Source organism: Chroicocephalus ridibundus, chromosome 2 (genome assembly GCF_963924245.1).
Source record: "Chroicocephalus ridibundus chromosome 2, bChrRid1.1, whole genome shotgun sequence".
Lineage (NCBI taxonomy): Eukaryota > Metazoa > Chordata > Aves > Charadriiformes > Laridae > Chroicocephalus > Chroicocephalus ridibundus.
In genome coordinates, this window is record NC_086285.1 from 136,190,825 (window position 1) to 136,215,838 (window position 25,014).

The 25,014-nt window shown below is 38.1% G+C and overlaps 1 protein-coding gene across 6 annotated transcripts; it reads right to left on the reverse strand.

Annotated features, from left to right (window-relative positions):
* Positions 1 to 262: 262 nt before the first annotated feature.
* PEX2 (peroxisomal biogenesis factor 2) lies at positions 263 to 25,014 on the reverse strand. 6 transcript variants are annotated; one of them, XM_063327082.1, is made up of 3 exons: positions 24,696 to 25,014; positions 14,733 to 14,893; positions 263 to 5,108 (listed from the first exon to the last, which is right to left on the reverse strand). In XM_063327082.1, exon 3 carries the CDS (start codon positions 5,087 to 5,089, stop codon positions 4,175 to 4,177), a length of 915 nt encoding a protein of 304 aa, XP_063183152.1. In that variant the 5' UTR covers positions 5,090 to 5,108; positions 14,733 to 14,893; positions 24,696 to 25,014; the 3' UTR covers positions 263 to 4,174. The 6 variants fall into 6 exon arrangements, with proteins under 6 accessions (XP_063183152.1, XP_063183154.1, XP_063183156.1 ...); XM_063327084.1 differs by lacking the exon at positions 24,696 to 25,014 and adding an exon at positions 24,311 to 24,684; XM_063327086.1 differs by lacking the exon at positions 24,696 to 25,014 and adding an exon at positions 16,842 to 17,174.

A 25,014-nucleotide genomic window follows, 5' to 3' on the forward strand; every position in this document is an offset into this window, starting at 1 on the left:
CAGCAAAGTGTAACAGTTGACAATTTATTGCTATGACTAGTCCGCTCAAAAGGAGAATTATTAAAATGATAATTTGCTTTGGAACCTAAAATTGAAGAAAATTTTTAAGTGAACTGTAACTATAAACCAGTTTCCCACTTTGCATTTTAGTCTCATGAATACTGAAGTATGAAACCACCTGACAGCCAAACCATTGAATAGGCATGAAAACTAGCCTTCCAAAGAAAAATTAAATAAATAAATTCTCACAAACTTCAGAAACTCCTGTTAAGAAGCATCTTTTATTTGCCAACTTGGTTTTCATAAGAATAATACATCCCAGATAACAATTGCAGTAATATTCTCAAATAAGGACATTCATCAGTTTGGGTTGCATTTAGGAAATATATTTCTTTCGTCTTTCTTAACATTTTCTCTTCACCACTTTGTACAGATCATCCTGGCTAGTAACAGCTCAGACTTATGGAAAAATAAAGAAAAAATTCCAGGTAATGCAGGAATCAAACACTATCCCTGTAATTTCTTTTACAGAATATTGAAACTCCTGCCTTTAAGTCTTCCATAACACTACTTAAATGAGACCTCTTTTAAAGCTACTCCATAGAGTAGCTGGAATGGAGGTGGTTTGTGGAAGCAAGGAATCGGTATTCCCTGACTCCTTTCATCTAAATGCCTCCAAAACCACACCTTATGACAATTGGTAATTCTCATTCAAATGAAGGTATATTAATAAATATATTAAAAAACTGTTTATAATTAGTCTGTTTCAGTTATGGCTTCATTTTTTGATTTCTGGCACAATGAAAACATTCACGTAGCACACAAAGACGCACAGCAGAGCACAAATAAAACTGTTCATACAGGGCTGTAACTCCTATCCAAGACTGAATAAGAGTTCTGGTCCTTTAAGCTTTCTTGAATTCTAGGCATTTATCCTTTTCACTGCTGCACATATGACTGCTCAGAAGTACCTTCTCATGGTAGCTGAACACTTAAAACCTTTTGTTTAGAGAAAATGACTGAAGAGATTAACATTCCAAAATAAATTTTATTCTCTCTACTGCAGGAAGCATCACCAGATGTATCTTAGTCCTTTGTTACAGCAGAGTTTTAACCTGAAAATATGCTTATGATGACAAATTATCCATGCAATTAGTAGGTAAAATTAGATTATCCTTTGATTAGTCTACAAATTATCTATTTTTTCTCTGTAACATCTTCAAGTAAGACTTTTCTGCAGTTTACGTATCACAAGCCACAACAAAACAGAAATACAACATTAAAAAGGTATATTTTTAACTTTACAGTGCCACAATGAAGCTGCTGAGTATTGATTTTGGAGTCCTAAAAAGCTAACCTGGTAGCAAGCAGCTTTTCAAAACACAAGTTGAAGTTTTGGTCTCATGAATCTGACTTTTGACTACAATCGAGCAAAGGTTTCACCACATTAGATGAAAAAAAAATAATAGTTCAGTATCTGACAAAAGGAAGCACTCTCTTCCCAAATCTTTTATTTCTGTGAGATGCATGGCACCTGCTACTTGCATGGAAAATAAAAGAATTAAAGCCACACCTTAGGATCTAGGATCTTAGGTTAACGCAAACTGTTTATTTATGCCATAAGACACAGACTTCACAAATTGGTCAATGCCACAGGCTACAAACCTAACACACTGATGATGAGGTACTACAGTAGTAGGCCAATGGTTTGGTATAATAAGCCATCATAAGTCAAGTATGAAAAGTTCAACTCCAGAAGAAAAACAGGGAAACCAACTGCAATATAGCACAGCCAGCAGAAAAGCGCTGTACAACAGAGGTACAAAACTTCTGGAAACAGGTTTTGTACTGATACTGTAACAGGGATGAAAAACATTTTACTAGGATTTCACCTGCGTGAAGCTGCAAGAGGCAAAACAAACCTCAGGAAATTCATACAGCTTAGGTAAATCAAACAGCAGGACACAGAAAGATGGAATAAAAAAGGAAGATAACAACATTCTTTAAATATTCAGGAAAAAGAAACATTTCTAAATAGAAAAGAAGTTAACTCCTACATAAGAAGAACATGACACCTAACAGAGTCCAGTATAGAAAATCCATGCCTTTTTGACACAATACTGCACCGTGACTTCAGAAAGAATAAAGCGCCCACAGGAAACAAAGGTCTGCTATGATTGTAAACTACGAACACTGGATTTTGCACATGTAAAGGATAGTTAAAGAGAGAGGTGATGATCCTCACCCGAAAGTCAGGGATGCTAATACATTTCTTCGGGAAGAGCTATTAAGTGATGTGCGGAGACAGTTCATAGGGACTCACTTCGGGACCAGCAAGTGACTCCAGGATATTCTCCAAGAGACTTGCCAGTTTTGATACTTCTAATAAAGACAGATTTGTACCTGCTGGTTCAAGAGGCAACTGCAAATAACAGAAATTTGGCAGGCTGCTGATAAACACATTTGATGTCAAATAATATATTGCGGCGCAGTATCTGCAAGCAGTTGCTCTGAAGTCTGTTGACTCACAGAACAGTAGCAGAATTAATGAAGTTTTGGGCTGCCCAAAGATACTTACGAGCCTGCTAACTATATTTAATTGCATCAGATGAAAGCGTTGTGTGTCACTCTAAAGATCAAAACTTAGAATTTAAGATCTTCAAACAAATAGGCTGGTGGGTTGTTTTAATCAGACACTGAAGAATGTAATAAACCATTTCATAAAAGTAGATCAAAGATGTTGGATCAGTTGTTACCATACTATTTTTGGGACTGACTATTGATGATAGCGAATCAAGAACACAGCCATCATAAAGCGATTTACTCAATTTAACTGTGTAAGTTTTTGAGAATTTTATTTAAGAGCCAAAAACGGATGCACTGTATTTTTGGGTTAATGAGACACTTCTGGGTAAGACTTTCTGTTAAAAAAGGACTGCAATTTTGAAAAAAATAATAAATCTTATAAAACCAGGTCAGAGAATAAGTGGATGAAGTGTTAAAACAGGGAATAATAAAAACACTGATACATTGGAAAGCCAACAGAGAAAGCAAATAGTAAAAACCAGGAAGAGTTACCTATTTTTTTTTAATATGTCTACATGCACATAGCTGCGTTTGATCTTTTTTCTGTGTGGTCTTGAGCCGTTAGCCAGGTTTGGCAGTCACCTTGACCACACCAAACAAAAAAAGAGTGGCAAGTCCCAAAGACAGCATCTTGTGAGTAAACAGTTTTCTCCAGTGCCTCTGACTCAGAAGAATGTGGATTACCTTGGGCAGCTGCCACATCCCAATGGATGATGAGTGGACTGCATCCCTCAGCTTTATAGGGAAGAAGTGGGAGGTGGTCATATGTACATCATTGAAGATCACAGACATATAGTTGAGCGAGAAAATAAGTCTGGACATCTCATGAAGGTCTAGAAGGTGCACTGTATTTGCTCAGGAAGTGCTTATATCTTCTGTAGGCATATGGTAACTATGGAGTATCTGTCTGTCCAGCAGATAGATCACTTAAAGCTTATGGTCTATCAATAAGAGAGCAATTCTGAATTAGAGAAAGAGTATGTCCTGTTATGGTGGCTGAATACGATGATAACTATTAATTATCTTCTGAGATGACAATTCATCTTACACCTTTCCTTTTCACAGTGGAACATCTGACTGGGAAATCAAATTTAAAAATATACAAATTTAAAATGACTCTTCAGGCACGACAAGGATAGCTTTCCCACTAAATCCATCTCCTAGCTAAGTTAATAATGGCAGAAGCTTTTAAAACAAGGTTGAGAAAATCCACAAAATGGATAAAAGGTTATTTGGCTTCTTTGCTATCTTTGAGGGAAGTATATAGCATGCAGTTAGGAACTGGCAGGCTGAAAGACTCGGGATCTAAGGACGGACTTGACAACACAGGGGTACCAAACTAGGATCAAGTAGCCTGAGAAAGTAGAAGAGTTGGTGAAATCCTTTCTTTTCTTTCCTTCAGAGGCAAGCTGGCACTGTTACTCAGAAAAAAAAAAAAAAATAATACCAGTAAAGACATATGTTACAACAAATTACAGAGACTCCAAAAGCATCTTTAAGCTGTCTGTTTACAATAGTTTCTGAATTTTTCCATTAATCTCTGCAACATAATATTTCATGTACAGTACAAAACCCAATCAACTCCCTATCAGGCATGCAATTCTGTCATTTCAATTTTATATCTCAGTGGCTGAAGACTGTGTACCTCTGAGCCACATTTAGGACATGTAAAATACATATCAAATAAGTAGTTACTTTTAATACAGTAGTAACAAAAAATATGTGAACAGCCTATGGTATGAGGCATGGTAGGCCATTCCCCACATAGTGAACATTCCTTGCCGTGAGCTGCTAATGTGTTTTCACTATTGGAAAGACCTGTAATAGGCGAAAACCAAGAAGAAATTTTAAGTTTTAGTTTCTGTACATTAATAAGTGGTAGCAGATAGATCAGAAATTCAGCAAAGCCATGCCATAAGAGCTCCCTATTCATGTATTCAAATCCTACCTGACGAACACTTTGCGGCTTGCAAAAAACTGACCTAATTCCTAGAATGCGTTCTGTAAGTGTTGCAAATGTTCCTTTCTGAAGAAAAATCAGAAAATTTAGAAGTCCGCAAAGTTTAAGAAGTCCAGATCCAAAGTTAATATAACGCTTAATTTTGCAGAAAGACTGCAGTTGACGATTGCTAAATAAATCATAACATCTTTCTTCCAGCCATCTTCCACCAACAGTCAAAATAAGATACCATAACTTCTGGTGCTTGCTCAGAGGTTGGTATTTCTCTGTCTGAGATAAGTTATTCTTGTACTGAATATTCAGAATAGCCTGTCCCACGGTTGCATTCTTGGAATAGATTGTGAATCTCCATAATATAAGCCATAAAAATGCTTTTACTTCTGGTTCAAAGTGAGCTAACACCCCTGGTTTAAATCCATGAAAACAGCTGGTAAACTGGGACCACACTAGTTGTTCCAGGGCTTTGTTTAGTTCAAGAGCATCAAGTTGGCTTATTCTGAGCACAGGATTCACACTCCTTTCCTTTCCAGTGCTGGAAGCCATCTCTTCACAAAAACACTGTCTAGGAATAAACACAAATAGATTTCAGTATAATAGAGCATTTCCTACTTTTATTTTTATTAAAGATAACAAAGTTGCAGTATAACAGCAATAAACAAGAAATAACAAAACAGCTTCTTCAGAATGCTGTATTAATATGCTACAAGTCCTTATAAGAAGCTTGATGTTAACAGTAAAAAACTTCATCTCAAAAGAAGTTATATTGGACTATTTCTCACAAACAGTAACATTTGTATTTTGTTATAGACAAGTGTTTAACCCCTCCCAAATATTTAGAAAACTACACAGATTTAGCATTTGACTGTGTAAATAATAAAAAAAAAATACTGGACATAACTAATATTTAATTGGAACTTAAAATAGAAGACCAGAAACAAGAACTGTAAAACTATATGGTGTTTTACAGAGAAATAGGGAAAATGAACGTAATAACTAAAATCTAGAAGAGAACAGTGGGTTGGACAGAAAATATTGCTATATGAATACTTCAGCAGCTGCGGCTGAAAGTAAAATCTTAGAAATACTAACAAATTTAAGTATTACATACAGAAAGATATGGCTGTAAATTAAGGTGGGAATGATAAAACTTGCTGAATAAAGGTAGTGATTAGTTTAGAGAAGAATCATTATATGAGATTAAAGAAATATTCAGCATTCAGACATAAATTATCGTACAGTACATCCCTGAAGCCTGCATATATTTTCTAGAGTCTTTTGACAGGTGCAGGATTGTGCTACTTGTCATATAACAAATTTCCTGGCAAGATGATTAATGTATACCAGCAACTTCAACAAATGCATACTCTTCTTCTTCAAGCATTACAGAGAAAAATAAAAATATTGTTAAAAATTGCTTGGTTTAATTGTTATTGTAGCTGGAATTCTGTGACTAGGAAAATAAATGTAATAAATTGCAAGAGCAAAATATGGTAACACCTCATTAATGCAAAATTGTGGGGTAATTGAGTTTTTGTTCCTTTTGTCCACATAAAAACCCCAAAGTGTTTTAGGAGAAGTGGTATATTACAGGTAGTATGCACCATATTTCACTTTCTAAACCAGATGCTTTACATAACAGACAAGCAAGGGTCAACAGCCTCCTGGAGAGAGTACTGAAGAAGGTACTTCAAATCCTTATTTATAAGAGGAAAATCTGCTACAACACAAGACTGCTTTGAATAAAAGATGCCATATAGGATCCTATACAGGAGTGGTTGCTAATGAAGATAAGAATACTAAAAAAAATTAATTTCTCCAAACCAATAACTCTTTGCTGAAACAAAGAGCGCCAAAAGTTTTAAAATCCATTACAAAGCATTATTTGTAGCATTCCTACTGTTTTCTGTACCTATAGTTGGTCATGGCTGTAAGGAAAATACCATGCAAAGCTAACGCGAAAGACAATTTTGTTCCTAATGTATGTTGTATAACAGTAGTCTCCAATTTACTAAGACTGGCTATATGGGTAGAGCATACAATAGCTCCACTATGTTTCTTTAAACTCCTCCTTCCCCATTACCAAGCAAAATATGGCTGAAGGCAGTACAAGGCCGCCTCCGGGCAAACAGCTATGGTGTTCATTGCATCAACCTGCACTGGCCTGACAAGCCCATACACAAGGGTATACAAAGGCAGTATACCCAAGCCTGGCTCACTCATGCTTCTGCCTTTTCTAGAGTAAGCAGAGGCACAGCAATGTGGCTGGAAAGCTTTATCCACTATCATCCCAATACCGTACCTCCTCCACTTTGAGATCAAAGGATCAATTCAATCCCTATTGGATCTTGCTGTATCACTTCAACAATTCCAGCTGAAATGACTATCTACCTTCCTACCCCTCATCTTCTCATCCCACTACCCTTTTAGGAACCACAGCCACTGATAATCATCTGCTCTGGAACTTGTCACTCCGCTTTGGCGCTATTCACTCATAATCCCTACAAGTCTATTGTCTTCTTCCCTTCTAACACCTCAGTCCTTTCTACTCATTTCACTCCATTCTATTCATTTCAGTTACACTCCTACTAGTGTACTATGCAATTCCCAATACACAAAATCTCCTTCCAAAATTCTAGTTATTTGAAAGGGACATCTTAACAAACTGCTTCCTTGATCCATCTACTAAGACAATTTTCCAACATCAGTTCTACCATCTTTTCCAGCTGTCTTCCATTACCCCAGGTGCTATGAGAAATTGCTGTTATAGATTTCTCATAAAGTAGGCTAAATCTGTGCATATTTCCCCCCACCCCGGTATAGTCAGATTATCTAAAGAAACCTCAGCAAGTGAGGAATGTGTTATCAGAAACCTTCTGAAGTTCAAGGAAAATGTGTCAAATACACAGGATTATGATGGATCATAAGATCCACAAGAAAACCCATGGATCACTATAGGCTGGGAGTTGACTGACTGCATAGCTGCTTTGTGAAAAAGGACTTGGGGATTCTGGTAGGCAGCAAGCTGAACACAAGTCCCCAATGCAACCTTGTGCTACTAACGCCTACCGGAGTGCGTTAACATGCCTGTAGCTAGCAGACTGAAGGATGTGCTTAATCTCCTCTACTTGGCATTGCTAAATCTACACCTGGGATGCTATGTACAGTTTTGCCTCTTTTCTATCTATAGTAAAAAAACAAGTGTCAACAAACTGAAAAGAATCCAGCCACTAATATCATCAGGGAGCCCCTACACCTGATATATGAGGAGAGCTTGAAGGAACTCAGATTGTCCAACTTGAAGATAAGGCAGCTAAGAAGTGATCTAATAGTAATCTTCCAATACCTAAGGGTTACAGAGAAGATTAAGTCAAACCTTTCTGTGAGGTGCAATGAAAGAAAGAAGGCAACTGGTTGTAAGTTGCTACATGAGAAATTTCAATTGGACATAAGAGAACCGGAACAGTTTGTCTAGAAGGGCTGTGAAATCTGCATCCCTGGAGATTCTTAAAACTTGACCAATGTCCTAGGGTACTTCTTCTAGCATTGAATTTATCCCCAGTTTTCACAGGAGGATGGACTAGATGTGGTAAAGATTTTCCCCAGAACTTGGAGCTCGACCTTCCCAAAAATCTGTGCATGCCTCATTGTCTAACAAATTAATTGATTTGTGACAATACATGTTCATGATCCTTTGCAGAACCCTGTCTGAAGGAAGTAACCTCAGTGAACCTGTCAGTGGGGATTGGAACTTTGTACACAGAAAATGGAAACCACTTTTGAACAAACAAGTCCAACCACTGTTTGTTAACCTTTGAAATTTTTCAAAATCCAACAAGTGTCATTTTTTTAAAAAAACAAAATCAACACCATATATACTGTTTAAGTCACATACGTCTCTTACTGAATTATGAACTAGCAGATTGATTCAACTTTGAAATCACTTTTATACAAACTATATGGAAAAGGAATATCAGATAAAAACATAAGCAACTACTAATAAAGATGTACTCCTTTAAAATCCTTTAAATTATGCTTATAATATACCTATGGAAGCAAAGCTTTCTTTTTGATGAACAATTAGGTAAGCACTCTCAACCTAAGCAATAAAACTGGGCATTTTTTCTGAAGCTCTTTGTGGCTAAGGAACACTGGAAGTTTGCCATAGGCCATGGTGTTAGCTGGACCCTGCAAGTTACTAAAGATTATATCCATATAGCTTTGATTTTAACGTGTAAGCACATTTCAGTGTGCTCACTGTTACATACAGGCTGACATGTTTTGCTGTGCGCTATGCTTACTTCTGAACTGACAAGGTTTTACTGCACTTATAGGGTAGATACTTACTTCCCACAGAGAAACATTAAAAGGGAAAGTTTGACATCTGTATTAAAAATACTGGCAATTGTCCTAATGATGTGGAAAACAGCACCTGTTTCTTTGAGAGAAGAGGCCTAAATTCTCTCTCTATTTTGTGATAGTAAGGAATTGTCATTATATTCTTTATCTATGGTGTCCATTTTTTCAGGTGATAATAAAAAAAAATAATATAATAAAGTTCACTTATTTATTTCTTTCTCTATACATAAGTCCATTCAGTTCATACTGTTTTCACAAATAGTGGTCCTGGAGTTGGAATAATTGAGACTCTGGTTTAAAACTAGATAATAAGCACAGCCTGTAAATGTCAAGACATTTAACTTGTACTTTTTAATGTTATTTTTGCATTCCATATTCTGCTGAGCTACACAGACTATAAAGAAAATGTTGTTTTCCCCTCCATGTTCCTGCACTGAATTCTATTTGTCATGTCCTTACTGTTTTAACTCTCTTATTCGGTCTACTTTAAATTTTTTAAAACTCAAGAACTCAGAATTGTAGACCCAGTAACGGAAGAAACAGGTATCAACACTCAGGTAAGGATGCCATCAGGCTTAGCTTGTATGATCAGTATTGAACAGTCAAGAATCAGGTGAAAATACATAATAAATCCTATGTGTGATTAACTTGTTACATAAATAAACTTTAAGACAAAACACTAAAGACTACTACTTGAATGGTTCTCCCTTGATTTTACACCATCACAGATATTGCAGAGAAAAAAAATAAAAAACTGCCTCACAGAAAAAAACCCACACAGAACGTTTCTTTCTTTAATAACCTATAGTTTGTCTGTTGGGTTTTTTTTAAACAAAACAAATGAACAATCCCACTTGTATAGTACACTGTGCAACAAAAAAAAATAATTATTGTATATCACCAGGGAAAGAGGAATTTCTTCTGGTATACGTTAGTGCTGTTATCGAGCATTGTACAAATTATGAATGAATATATTTTATTTGGAAACATGTTATTGACAGAAATCTATCAATAGTAATGTGAGTATTGTCAACAGCTTGTCAATATTAATGTAATTATGATTAAGGGGATAACATGGATTTTAGCTATAATACCAAGTAACATCTCCTGCATTGCTGCTATCAATATAAGCATTATTATTGACCTGTTCTGGGACTATCAGTACGAGATGTATTACCATCAGGCATATTTGTCAATGCATTCTGCCCACAAAAATTCTACATTTAAATTTACAGGTCTGTAAACTTTGCCTGCAGAAATATACAAATCCAAGTAACCTCTAGGGTGTCATTTTTTCCACAGGGCTATTCCACTGTGGATGAGTAATCAAGGGGTTTCTACTATCTCAGTGTTACTGCAATCACATTCCCTGCTTTTCTAGCACAATCATTAGAAGACAGACAGACATATACTATATGCAGAAGCTTCAAAATATTTTTAAGTTTTGTCAAAACACTTTTTGGGAAGCCAAATAAAAATATACTTTATTAAACCAAAAATGAACTTTGTTCCTTACTGCTCTAACTTAAAATTGCATTTAGAATGAAAGAAGTAGCACACCCATTCACTTCACTGAGTTCAGACTATCTAATCCTAACTCAGCATGAATGCAGGCTCAAGAATATCTTGACAGATGTTTAACTACCAAGAAAGCCTATTCCACACTTTCTCTAGGTAGTCTATTCCAGTGTTTTATGGCCCTAATAATTACAAAGAATTTTTTTCTCATATTCAATCTAAAGCATCTTTATTAGACATAAAGATGGTTTTCATTCCACAGGAGAAAACAATAACAACAATGGAGAAGAATTTCCAGTTTATCTGCATCTTCTCAAGAGGAAAAAGCAGTGACGCATGGGAGGGGACCAACTACATACTGAAGATTTGCCAAACTAGACAACGTCCTCTTTCCTACAACATGCCTGGTATGGTCCCCCAGAAAAAAGAAACCAACCACCTTTACTTTTTTCCAGCAGAATAGTTAGCATTTACCCTGACGTCCACTGTATCTTTAGATCTTCTTCTATCTCCTGTTTTTATCTCCTATCTTTTTCTGTTTCCTGTTTTATATTCATGTATTTGTGTTCTTCCTCTTAAATGCAGTGCTTCACACTTGCCTGCATTGTTTTTCATCTTGTTCATTACCGAGACTCTCTCCAAATTCATCACTGTTTTGGATTCAGATCTCATGTTCAAAACAAAGGGGGAAAAAAAACCCCACAATAACCCCAAACTTTCTACCCCTCTCCAGCTTAGTATCATCAGTAACTTCTGTAAGTGTGCATTCTCTTCAAACATCTCACTCATTTAATGCCTTTTCATCTAGACAGGCTACTATAGGTAATTACTCTGTAAAGACAATTTTTCAACTTGATGCTGATAATATCAGTATCTAATGCAGATAGTATCTATATTACGTTTCCTTAGCTTGCTTATGTAGGGAAAAAGACTTTATTAAAATCAAGCTATACTGTACCTAAAGTTTTTCTCTTACTTACTAAGCTTCTTCTCTAAGAGGAGAAAATAGATCAAGGTTTCTTATGAACAGGTCATGTCAAACCATACCAGCTGTTTTATAATTGCTCTTCTGCACATTTTTACATACAAATTAATTGCTAAACTGCTACTGAATCTTTATTTGGTATCAAAACCGACAGCTTCAATAATTCTCTTAACAGAAGAATAAAGAGACACAAAACCACACACACAAACCCATTTCACTGGCTATTTTCACCCTCTGGGACATTAAATAAATAAATATATAAAATCAGTGGTGCCTAATTCCTCAATCATTCTAGGATGAATTTTATTAGGATTTGCCACTTGAGCACATCTATATTAAGATTCCTTAGGCTATTCTTTCTGTGCTTTGGTTCCACTCTTATTTCCTGTCTCAGATTAATTTTATGAAAGCAGCAGGTCACAATATATCTCTTTTATAAAGTATGAAGTAAAGAATCAGTCTTTGAAAATCTGTTACTTGTTCTCCTTTCTTATTTAATAACAGATCTAGGTAATGGACCTATCCCTTTGTGACTCCTCTTACTTAGATTTTCAGAACCTTTCATTGATTCTTTTCTTGTGCTTTGTAAATTGAAACTTATTTTATTCTTTAGAGTCACTGATTTTATTCTTACATTCCTATGCTATTCCTTTACATTCATTGCTAACCATGTTGCATTATTTTTGCCTTTTGATTTCCAGGCCAGTGAAGAATTCTTGATATATAAAGTCTCCTTGACATTAATTATTATTATTTTAGTTTAGTATTATAAACTGTCTCATCTCAAAGAAAAAAGTACATTAAAGATAACCATTTTTTAGTCTTTTCAACAGACTAGATTCTGCCAAGTCCCAGCATTCAGATCTATGGCCCAGGCAGGGGGAAGCAGTATGTGGTGGGCATGCTAGGGATCACACACACTCTCTGCAGACAACATTACCAACACACAGTTCCTCTTTTCTTCAGGAGCTACAACACATTTGGTATTGTGCCTTCAGTGTTGCCATACTTGGTGTGTCTGAGAGAGAGAGAAAGCCATACCCTTGGTCTCCTACCCCTCCTTTTATGTTCACAAGGTTAAGATATCAATAGATAGCAATGAATACCATCTTTCGACCAACCACAAGAATGCTGAGATTTTTTTTTTTTTTAACTGGGAGATGGAGATTTTTTGAGTTGTTTTTGTGCGTGTTTTTTTGGAGAAAATGTATTCCATTTAACTGTTCTTTTCAGTTACTCTCAACAGCAGAGGATATTTTAGATGTCAATTTGAAATCAATAAACTTTAAAGATGAAAAATCAAAGTATATGTACCCAGTTAATTTTAAAATCTTCCTTTACATCAACTCTCATAATAAAACACAGAACCCGGACACCAGCTGCTCAAAGCCTCATGTCTTACCATTAATTCTCATCTCTTTCTTGCTCATCAAGTGTAGAGAGAAATATCCTCAGATCAAAGTCTAACTGGGAGCCCCAACTGTGTTGTCTCTTAATCACTGTAAAATTAACTTATCACTATATCATTACCTCAAATAACCTTACAAAAGATTGATTTTGTATTACTGTCTGGATTTCTATATACTTCAACTAAATACCTATCATTTTGTAAAGAACATAAAATGATTCTTTAACCATTTCGAATAGCTACTAACAGTAACTGAAAAACCAGTAACACACTGCAATCACAGAAAATACTAATTTCTTACATTCCTGGGAGGCAGGACTATTTCTCAAAATAGACAAAGTAAAGGAAAACACTGAATGACTGACTGTGTGACAAATCAATCCCATAGAAAATTAAGATTTTCACTATGGAGTTCAGTGTGCAACTAGTAACAAATGCCAGAATCCTAAATGTTACAGTTACATTTAATGTTGAAAACCAAGTACAAAACAAAGATACATTCAGATCACAGGTTGCTTTTCCAACTTTAACTCAGTAAACTTAGATTTCATAAAATGGGATACAAGAGATTAGCCACTGATGAATGCCTGAAGACAACAAGAAAACCTAACAATAGCTCATTGATTTATCTTCCATAAGCTACCTGCCAGAGTCAAAATATTAGGGCTTCAAGTTACAAAATCAAAACCAGCTCAGAAGAGCCAGAATTGATACAACAGTAATGAAGAGCAGTAGGAAAGTGCTGCACTGTTAGTAGCTGTACATCAGTCATTTCTGTCACTATTTGATGGAAACTGAAAATTCCGTGTCAGTATAATACATTCTCTCGATGAACACTAGCAACCAAGACTATTATTGGCCACAGTTAAAGACACTCTGAATGCTAAGAGTGCTCACTGACTTCAGAAAAAATTGTGATCAGTCAGCACTCTTAAAAGACACTATTAGATGCAAACAACTAGATGTGTAGACTAATTACTGCATAACACATTTAAAATACTATCTTTTAAAATTTTTGATGTTAAATTTAAGGCTACAAAAGCTCAAACTATATTTGTATTCCCTGTAGCATAAAAGCCATAGATAGCATCATCCGACCAACTTTTTGGATATGGCCCTAATTTTCATTTATTAGAATAAACAGGAAGCATGTAACAAGTCATATGTTCAATCACTATTCTTCTTTACCCCATTCTTCTTCTTTCCCCATCTTATTTCCTCTTTTTTGTCATCCCTCTCCTTAGTATGTCAAATTGCAAACTCATCTCTAAAGGGATGTGTCAATTCTGCATTGTAACTTGAGGCTTTCCAAAAAAACACGGTTAAAAAAAATCCCTTCAACACTAAAATGAGGAGCCAAAATATAAGTCCAATGCGCAATACTGACTCTTTTTCTTTGGAACCATGTAATGGGAATTCGCTGGAGAAGTGCCTTACATCTACTGCTGCTGAATCAAAATGACGGAGGATTTGGCTGGAGTAGTTTACCAGAGCTGTGACTGATGTGACTTGCCCTTGCAGGGAAGGGGCAATCTCTCTGAGCCAGTATCAAGAAATGTAAGAGCATGGGAAAGATAAGGGTCCCTTGTGCTACAAATGTAGGTCTCAACTATTGACCACATCAGCAGACGACAGGGAGACCCTTACGTTTGAAGTGATTTTCATTATGACGAGGATATCAAGTTCTGGTATAAGAATGGATAACAAAGTTATATCGCATTGCATGTGTAAAAGTGAAAAGGATGTAAAGCTTGGAAGATGTGCCATCCTTTGTGTAAAGCAGGTGAAACATCATAGAGTTGCAGAGGTATGCAGCTCTGTTTCAGAACGGTTCAAAGACAGAACATGAATGCATGGTTGTGAGCACACTGTGGGCAGTCATAGCCATAACTATTCATTTGCTGGTTATTGTTACTTACCTGAAAAGCTGGCCTTATGCCTCGTGACATATGTAGTATCTGCTTTTCACTGTTGTAAGGGCACTGTATCTCACAAAGCTTTATTTGTCAAGCGCAGTCTCAATTCCAATTTTATGCATCTTTTCCATGCCCCTCCTTACCTTTCTTCCATTCGAAACTACCTAAAAAAAAAAAAGTCACCTAACTTAAATTCCCATTTCACAGGTCTGTGTTTCTGTTCTGCTCCTACCTGTCTGATCCACGTGAATGGATCATCAGATAGGTACGGAGATGCCAGGATGAAGACTGAGAAGATATGACGTAGAAGGGATTCAGAAGCAATAACTGTTCTATATGCTCTGATACAATTTACCACAGATGACAGAACCCTGAAATTTTGCATTGAACACCTTAGACTCATAATTTATGAAACACAGTCATTGCCCAGATTTTATTCCAACTTTCTTCCTTTTTACATACATATGCATACCAACTGCAGAGTCATGAATATTCAGTGATATGCAAGTGTAACAATGCTGATCCAAGTACTACATTGCAGGAACATAATGCCCTTTAACCTTTTATTAGCAATACTTAATAGACGAGAAAGGTAAAGTCTGTCCTAAATGCATAGCTAACTCATAATTAACCTCTGTCCACATCTGTACCAAAACGAGGACTGTAGGTAAAAATAATGTCGTTACAGACTGTATATATTTATGACATGTTAGAGCCAAGAAGGCCCCTGCATCAATGAAATGACAAGCCTGTTCACTGTCAGTTTTAAGTTCTGGCCTTGTATTGTATGGCATAACTTAGGAATAATTGGATCTAATTATCATCAAGAACCCTCAACTGGCAGAAGGATAAAGAACAGTACTTTACCTGACACATGTCTCATTTTTTAGGCTTGTGTTCCACAGCAACATAAGCTGACGTAATTTCTGACAGTTACAGTCACTGTCTCCCATCCTCCTTCAACTGTGTATTGCCACCTTTTCTTACAGACTAGTGCCAACACTCTTTTGACCCTCTACTGAACTGTTCTTGCATATTAAACTGGCAGAAATCAAAGCTGTTTAAATTTATTTTTCTGCAGATTTAGTACACAAACAGGTCAGCACAGCATCAGGTAAGACGCATGCAGTAGCAGTAAGAAGGGCATCAGGGCCAGGAAAAACAAGTAGTTATGAAAACTGGCTGCCTTTGAATCTCAGCATCACGCTCTCACATCCGCTACCAGTCAATTGCAAGATAAAAACCCAAGTCTTTCATTTGACTAGAAGAAATGTTCTTATGGTCTTCAAACCTGACATGTTGAATGTGCAAGGATAACACCTGTTATTAACACTGTAAATAGGAATAAAAAGGAGAAAAGAAGAATGATTTGTACAAGTCCGCTGTAGGACTCCTGCAGACTTGGATGCGAGAGGCTACTCTGTTTAAAATAAGTAACACTACCCGATTCCTCCCCACTCACCTTTTTGATATGATTGTACTTTGAAATGTTTGGCATACAACAGTGACTAATAGGGATGCTGGGAAAATTAGATGTGCTCAGTGTCCCCAAATCTTGACAGTTTTATTACTTGGTAATTATGGTAACTTTAAGCACAAGACGGAAGACTGATATGCTTTCACCACACTCTCTTCAATCCTGTAACTTCATTAGCATTTTAAAATCCACTGGCACGGTTGCACACACATATTACAAGTAACAGTTTAGAAGAGGGATAGGCAGCCTGAGATGTACACTGCCACAGCTTCCACAATCCCTCTGCAATTCCAACGTGAATTCCCCTTCATGATTTAGTTATACCCCACAGAGTCATGGCCCTAAATTAATTTCCTTTTCAGGAAAAGTTCCTTTCTCCCTGCCAGCCCACTCCAGTGATATCTTCTGTCAGCTCCTCTGCTTACAGAATTAATAATGTTATTTTAGAATGTATTTTTCAGGTTTTTTTAGAATTTAAATTTGGATTGCTTCCTTTCTTTTCCAACCCCACTGCCAACATTACCAAAAACAGAGACAGTGGAGATAAGCAGTGGCAGAGACGGCATTTTTAGAGAGGTTGTTCCCAGACAGCTACTGATACAAACACAATGAGTATAAGAAGTGATTCAACTTACTTCTAAAGGACAAAAACCTCCACAGGCTCTCTCTTGCAGGGAAGGGAGGAAGTGCCCAAACCCAGTCAGAGTCAACCTTGATTTAAGAGTTGCACCACTGCCATAATTCCTCTCTCTCCAATATTATGTATTTGTCCTTGTTTTCCTCCATCTCAAAGCTTTTTATTTATCTTAATTTTTATTCTTTCTTCCTCTGAAAAATCTGCATTTAGCTTCCTTTTGAAAACGGTCTGAAGTAATCTCAGACTTTCAAATTTCTTGCATTCCACCTCCAAATCAAAAAAACCCTACCACCACCTCCGAGAAAGGCACGTTGCAAAGAGATAGCATCCTTTCTGTTCTCCTGGTCCTGAATATTTTTGTAAAGTTTAGATGTGAACTGACAATGCTTGTAGATGTAGGTCAGGCGCATGACTGCAGGAACCATTTAGCTCATCTGAGAAGCTGGAGGACAGACAGCCTGCTACCTTCTCTGTTCATGTACAGCACAATCTGACTCATGAGCCTGCAACTTTACAGCAGAACATGCTCTTTTTTTAAACTTTTTTTTTTATTTGCTGTTTTTAACTTTACTACTCGAAGAGTGCAGGGAGTGCTGTGGAGTAGGTTGTGTTGAGAGCATCCTAATTAGTTAAAATGAGAGTTGTAGCATCACACCCTTTCTCTTCCTGCCTTCACTGGTCTATATGAAAAAGTACATATTCTATTAGGTCTCAAAAGGAAAAAAACCCAAACCTATCCACCCCCACGCCCCACCCCCCCGAAAAAAATCAACAAAAAACCCACAAAACAACATAAGCAGCCTTCTTGAAAACACATAATGTTGAAAACACCATACCCTAATGATGACCATTAACTGCAGCAGTGAGTTTGAGCCTATTCCCATTTTTAGTCATACGCAACTTACCATCATTTAAGTTGGAAATTTAAATTCGCTCTCTGCATGCTCTAAACAACTGTGTGAATTCAGATGTTTTTCCTGGAAAGTCAACATTTGGAAACCAGACCTTGCTAGGGAGAAATTTACATTAGGGTATTCTAGGGAAAGACTGATTTTAATGGATGAAATGATCATCTTCTAACTACACACATTACATGCAAGTGCAAATACATCATTTTCATATTTTGCATCGTATGAGTTCCTCAGCTTAGTATATACTAAACATATGTATAAGGCTAATATATTTGTAGAGAGTTAAGTGTACTTATGATGTGAAGTACCAATAGACACTTTACAGTATTTACAGAATGGAGTTGGTAGTGATTTAAAGAAAAATATGCCTCTCTTGAAGCTTGCTGGCAAAGAGGTTTTTTTCTGCAGTCATTCTAAAGTAGTATGAAGTGGCTTCCCACTCTGAATTTCCTAAAATATACGTGTGAAAGCCCACTGATGGTTGCCAAATACTGCTAGTGTATTTACTGCAACCTAAGGAAAAGAAAAAGAAAACTTCAGAGTTGACTGCTACCCCCTCCCTTTTCATTTTTTATATAAATGTCATAACACGGGCCAGTAGAAAGGGATCAGTGTATTTATGATGTTCAGTCCCCATCTGTTCAAGAAGGGCCAACTGGAGCCAGTTGCCCACAACCATGTCCAGACAGCTTTTTAGCATCTTGACAGTCTCTCTGAGCAACTGCTTTGTCACCTTCACAGTGAAAAAATGTTTTCTTATGTTCAGACAAAGCTTTCTACGTTTCAGTGTGTGCCCATTGCCTCCGGTCCTGTCACTGTGCACCACTGAAAAGAGCCTAGCTCCATCTTCTTTGCATGCTCCTTTCAGGTATTTATATACATTAACAAGATCCACCCTGAGCCTTCTCTTCTCCAGGCTGAACAGTCTCAGTTCTCTCAGCCTTTCTTCACAGGAGTCATCTCCAGTTCCTTAATCAACTTTGTGGCCCTTTGTTGAACTCTCCAGTACGTCCAGACCTCACCTATACTGGGGAACGCACAACTGGACATGGTACTTCAGATGCAGTCTCACCATTGCTGAGGACAGTGAGAGGATCCTCAACCATCTCCCTTGGTCTGCTGGCAACACTCCTCCTAATGCAGCCCCGGATACCATTAACCTTCTTTGCCACAAGGGCACATTGCTGGCCAATTCTGAACTTTGTGTCCACCAGGACCCCCAGGTCCTTTTTTCCAAAGTTGCTTTCCAGATAGTTGCCACCCTGCAGATACCAGGGTGTAGGGCTGATCCCGCCCCCAGGTGCGGGACTCTGCACTTTCCCTTCTTGAACTTCATAATGTTTCTGTCAGCCTGTTTCTTCAGCCTGTTGAGGTCCTTCTCAATGGCAGCATGATCCTCTGACCTATCAGCCACTCCACCTAGTTTTGTGTCAGCAAACTTGCTGAGGTTGCACTCTGCCCCATCATTCAGATAATTAATGAAGATGTTAAACGGGACTGGAGTCAGTATTGACCCTTGGGGTACACCACTAGTTACTAGCCTCCAATTAGACTTTGCACCATTGATCGCTACGCCCCGTTCAGCAAGTTTTATATTGACCTTACTGTCTGCTCACCCAGTCCATACTTCATCAGCTTCTCTATGAGGACATAATGGGAGACAGTGTTGAAAGCCTTACTGAAACAGTATATACTGCCTCTCACCTACCAAGCCAGTCATTGCCCTCTCCTCGTCTACAAAGCCAGTCATTTCATCGTAGAAAGTTATCAGGTTGGTGAATCCCTGCTGGCTACTCCTGATCACTTTCTTGCCTTTAATGTGCCTGGAAATGGTTTCCAGGATTAGCTGCTCCACCACCTTTCACCCTTCTTAGGGATCGAGGTGAGGCTGATCAAACCGGAGCTCCCCAGGTACTCCCCTCTTGTCCTTTTGAAGACAGGAGTGACACTGGCTTTCCTCCAGTCTTCAGGCACTTCTCCCAGTCTCCATGATCAGTCAAATATTATCAAGAGCCTTGTCACAGTAATATCAGACAGCTCCCTCAGCACTCATCAGTGCATCCCATCAGTGCCCAGAGCCTTATATATGTCTGGGTTACTTAAGTATTCTCTGACCTAAACTTCTTCCACCAAATGTAAGTCTTCACTGCTCCAGACTTTCCCCTGGGTTCTACAATTCTTGAAGATCTTTGCTAATAGAGGGAGGTGAAGAAGGCCTTCAGTACCTCAGTCTTTTCCATATCCTGTATCACCAGAGCCCCTGTCCCATTCAGCAGTGAACCCACATTTTCCATAGTCATCCTTCTGCTACTGACGTACTTCTTGTTGCCTTTGACATCCCTAGCCAGATTCAACTCTGGACGGGCTGTGACTTTCCTAATCACATCTCTGCATGTTCAGACACTGCCTCTATATTTCTCCCGGGTTACCTGTCCCTGCTTCTGCATACTTCCTTTTTATGTCAGAGATTTTTTTATGAGCTCCTTGTTCATGCATACAGGGCTGCTGGCATTTTTGTCTGACTTCCTACTTGGATGGACAGCTCTTGAGCTCTGAGGAGGTGATCCTTGAATATCAACCAGCTTTCCTGCACCCCTCCAGGGCCTTTGACTCTTCCAAGCAGATCCCTGAAGAGGCGAGAGTCTGCTCTCCTGAAGTCCAGGGCAACGATCTTCCTTTCTAACACTTAAACCAGGCTCTCAAAGAAAGCTGGCACTAATATCAGTAACAGACTGAATAAGAAATAAATTACACTAGTTTCTGCCAGGGACCATATAGCTTAAAGGAGACACAAGCTAAACTGGAACATACAAACATGTCGAACTTTTTCTATTACAAAAGTATTATCTTGATAGTCTTCAAAAAACTCTCTGCCCCAAAATCATAAAATATCTAAAAAATTATAGAATTCTAGATAGTGAAATTAATGTAATATATTAAATCTTATTCTTCAGTTAGACTGACATTAATCTAGAACGAGCTTATTGGCAATATATGAAGAACACTTCTTACTAAATATGGCACTATCTTTCAATTCAAACACTTATTCATGTTTGTTTCTTATTATTAGCTTACTAGCTAATTTAATGAAGTTGTATTTATACCTAAAATTTATCAGTTAGCATTAGCTGGATACATTTTTTTTTTTTTTAGATCTTCTTGATTCTTGTTCTCGGTGAATAAACATAGACATTCCAAGTGCAACAGTCCTGTGGGATTTTTTTTTACGAGTAGGTCGTTATAACCAATATAGAAATAAAGCACATTGGTAATAAGGTACTTGCATTATAACCTCAAATTGTTGATTGGTCTACTGTTTAATTTACTACTAACTAGTTTTCCTTCAGACTTCTGTTCATCTCCTCCCTCCTTTCCTTCCCCCTACTCTCTCTGAACCTCACAGCTTTGAAATTACTTTCATATGTTTAAAAAAATGGAAAAGGAAAGACATTCCCACTCTCTCCCATTTTGAAGACATAAATGTTTGGGTTTTTTTCCTGACAGATCATGCGCTTCATTACTATGTCCAGATATATGTTAATACTGGATTCAGACATCATTCCCTACCCCTTGATTATTTACATCTTGAAAATATATTTTACAATATATTTTTTGGTATTGATAGTATATACCCATGAACTTGTTTCCTTCCCTCCTTCCCAAATGCTCTCTGGGTAGAAGCTTTTATCAGTTTTCAGAATTGCCACTTTAAAAGTCTATAAAAGATTAAACACAGGAGAAGATCAAATGTCTGTCTTGACTTGCATCACCACAGCATTTGATGTCAAAGAACAAATGGAGGTCTTTGGATTAGTAACAATATCAAAAACTACCAGAGTATAGAAATTACCTTTCCCATTCTGTTCTATGAAGGGTCTAACGAAGTCTTTATATACACCTTTGCAAACACCTGTTTACAAGTTTTAATTGAGTTTTATTTAGTCCATCACAAGAAAACTTGCTTCCCACGTGTCCTGAATCACAGTAAGTATCAAAACCTTTCTATGAGTCACTACCTTCTCTAATAAAAGAAATTATAGCTACTGTCTCGGGGTCGGGGCATAATAACAGAATCTAAAAGGAGACAAACACACAGAGGCCTCAAGCACACAAAAAATTCTCTACCAAAACTAAACATCCTCCTTACACAAAACAGACATTCCATGCATCTTGTATAATCCTTAATAATCCACCACCATGAAGGGGGGCATACCATCCCAGCTGCCTTTTAGTAGGTAGTTCTTTAATCTAGCCTTTTAGATTAGGGCTAGACAGCCTTTTAATCAGTAGTGGATTCATAATGCATCTGAAGGCCTACTACCTAAGAAATTAAACTTTTTAAAAATAAATTCAGAGGATGGTATTTTATATGCTTGTACTGCTGTACTAAGAGTTCTAAGGGCAACTATGAGGGACTTAAGCACAGGCTGATTCAGATACACTTAAGTTCCCCACTACTACTTCACAGTTTTCAACACTTCTAACAAAAGTAAAGGATACTTTGCCACTCATGCAGAGAGTTGTCTAATTTTAATTATTTAATTGTATCAACATTAGAAGTTTCACTAAAGCTTTAATGGGAACTGATTCTCTTCATTTGGTGAAAATGATGATCTCAACACAAAAAAACCCACAAGTCTGAATCAAGGCAGGCCTAGAAATTAAAAGGACTTACAACTAGACACAAAACTCTAAGGAAAGAGTTATTTCAGCTGCTGTGGCCCCAGATTAATGCAATTTCATTATGCTCTGTAGTCAGTAAACACACTTAATTCTTACTTTGAAAACTGCAAATATATATATGTAACATTTTTTAAAAATATATACATACATATACAAATTGTCACTTATAAAAAAAATACCAAACATGCCACCTCTGTCAGCCTCCCACAATACAACCCAGATTGGTAGGCAAGAAAGAGGATGTAAACGTAAGGTCCTTGCAAAACCTTCATAGACAATAGCTTTAGATGTATTCCACTTTCCAATTCACTGACTCTATCAAATACTTAACATTACGGAGAACACTATAAGTATCATGGCAATTACAGCGTAAGTCCATAAGCTATTAAAATACTAAGACCTTTTTAAAATAAAAAAAGAATGCTGCTTTCTGAAGAGTATGTTTGCACAGGCAGATACGAACTTCTCACAACTTTTGGCAGTAAAAGTCATACCTGACTTATCCAAAAGAAGACAAATTATTCCCCAAACTTTACTGCAGTGTATAGCATAGCAAAATATTGGAAGGATTTTTTTTTTCCCCCCAGAAAACTGGAATGAGTTTGAACTAGCCTATTCATGGTGTAATCCCTCATGCACAGCACTATCTTTTCTCCACATACATCACTACAGATACAAGCGGTGAGCTCTCCAAAGAGAGGGTTTGTGGAAAACATAACTTTTTAACTCCAAAAAATATTTTTACTATTATCTAGTGCTAGAGCACTAGCAACCACAGTAGGTGTTCCAAAACTGACACGATCATCTATTTCCATAGTAAATTCCAGAAGAATTAAAAGTGTCAAATCCCTCCAATACTCTTGATTATGTGCCCTACTGGTCTACTCCCTTTCTATGGAAAAAAATGGAAAAAGCCTGTTTAATGAGTTCATTTATATATCTTATAGGTGTGAAGCTATCCCTCTAACTCCAGAGCAAGTAACTGAAATTGATGACTTCATACACTATGAATAAGCTTAAAAAAATAATTCAGAGGAGTGAACTGTTATCCCTTTAGTAGTTTATTTGCTACTCTAATTCATGTCCCAACAATGACACTTTCAGCTGTTTTCCTACTAATCACTTCATTAGATAAACTAGTGATGATGGACACCCAGGAGGTGAAAAACAAACTGCCGATGAGTAGAAACTGAAGTATAGAGGAAAGAGTTTGGAGAAGAAAACACTGATAAAACAGATCTTCATAAAGAATAAAAACAGTATCAGTCTTAAAGTGAAAAACTTAATCACCAACTGTTGCTGAACTGCATATTAATAACAGCTCCAAAGAAATTAGATAAGAATTCAGTAACTTCCAGTAAAATCAAACAAATGGCTAAATATTTTGGAATCAGATTTTACTACAAACTGGCCATACTTCATCTCTGACCTTGGTGAACACTTTCTTCCCACTGCCAGGTGAAAGATGATACAAGAAATAGACATAGGGATTGAAAGTATTACACAGTGCTGTGGTTTTCAGTATGGTCTATATCATAAGTGGAATTCATCCTTCTGCCAAAATGCATTGATAATTCAGCCTAAATCTCTATTAATTTTGTGGCAAACTAACAGTTTATTACTTACACTTACAGGATGGACAAAACTGGATTAACAGAAAGTGGAAAGGAGCCACTGTCCACTTTAGCAGGCAGTGCCTATAGGAAACCTTGTCACCTATAGCAGGCAGTCACAGGAAAGACTTTTGGAGGTCTGTAAATGGTTCTCTCTCAACTGAGATCAGAATACCAATTCAGACTAAAATATCCCTCTGCCAGAATATTATGCCCTTTCCTCTCTACAGAGCACATTACCATGCTCTGCTCCTTCTTACCTTACACCCCGGGCCTAGCTGCAAAACTTGCAGTCTCTTTGCGTGCTGAGGAGACAGAACGTCAGTGGGCCTCACGAAACTGCCCAAACAGAGCGTGAGGAATTTTATAAAAACACAAGTTTTTACGAAGAGGGAGAGCCTGGAGGGGCGCCCGGGGCCGACCCAGCGAGGCTGTCCCACAGAGGCTGTCCCACCGGCCTTGCAGGCCCGCCGCCGCCACCCGGCCAGCCGCCCCGAGCCTGCCGGGCCGCGGGAGCTGCCAGGCCGGGCTCAGTCGAGGGCGGCGGCCCCGGCAGCAGCCCCCCCACGGCACCGGCGCCGCCCTCCGCAGCCCCGCTCACCAGGGAGGCCGGCGGCACCCCGGCCTCCTGCCGCCCCGACTGACCTGCGCCGCCGCCGGGCCCAGGCCGCGGGGACTCGACAGGGCTACGGATACGACGGGCTCGGCCTCGAGCCTCCTAGTGAAGGCCTGCGTGGACGGAGCCTCCACGGGCCGCCCCGAGGGCTCTCCCCTCGACCGCCCGGCTACGGCCCCCGGCCCGCCGGCACGGGCCCGCCAGCAGGCCCCTCCGAGTCATAGAGCCAGCTCCCGCCGCCTAGAGCGGCTGCGGCACGGACTATAGATACGGCAGGTAACCGCCTAGAGTGGCTTTGCAGGAAGTACTCTGGGAGATCGAGCTGACGTGCTAGAAGGGCTCCCGGGA

Coding starts and splice junctions, on each gene's coding strand:
- PEX2 (XM_063327088.1), bottom strand. CDS start 5,089: ATGGCTTCCAGCACTGGAAAGGAAAGGAGTGTGAATCCTGTGCTCAGA.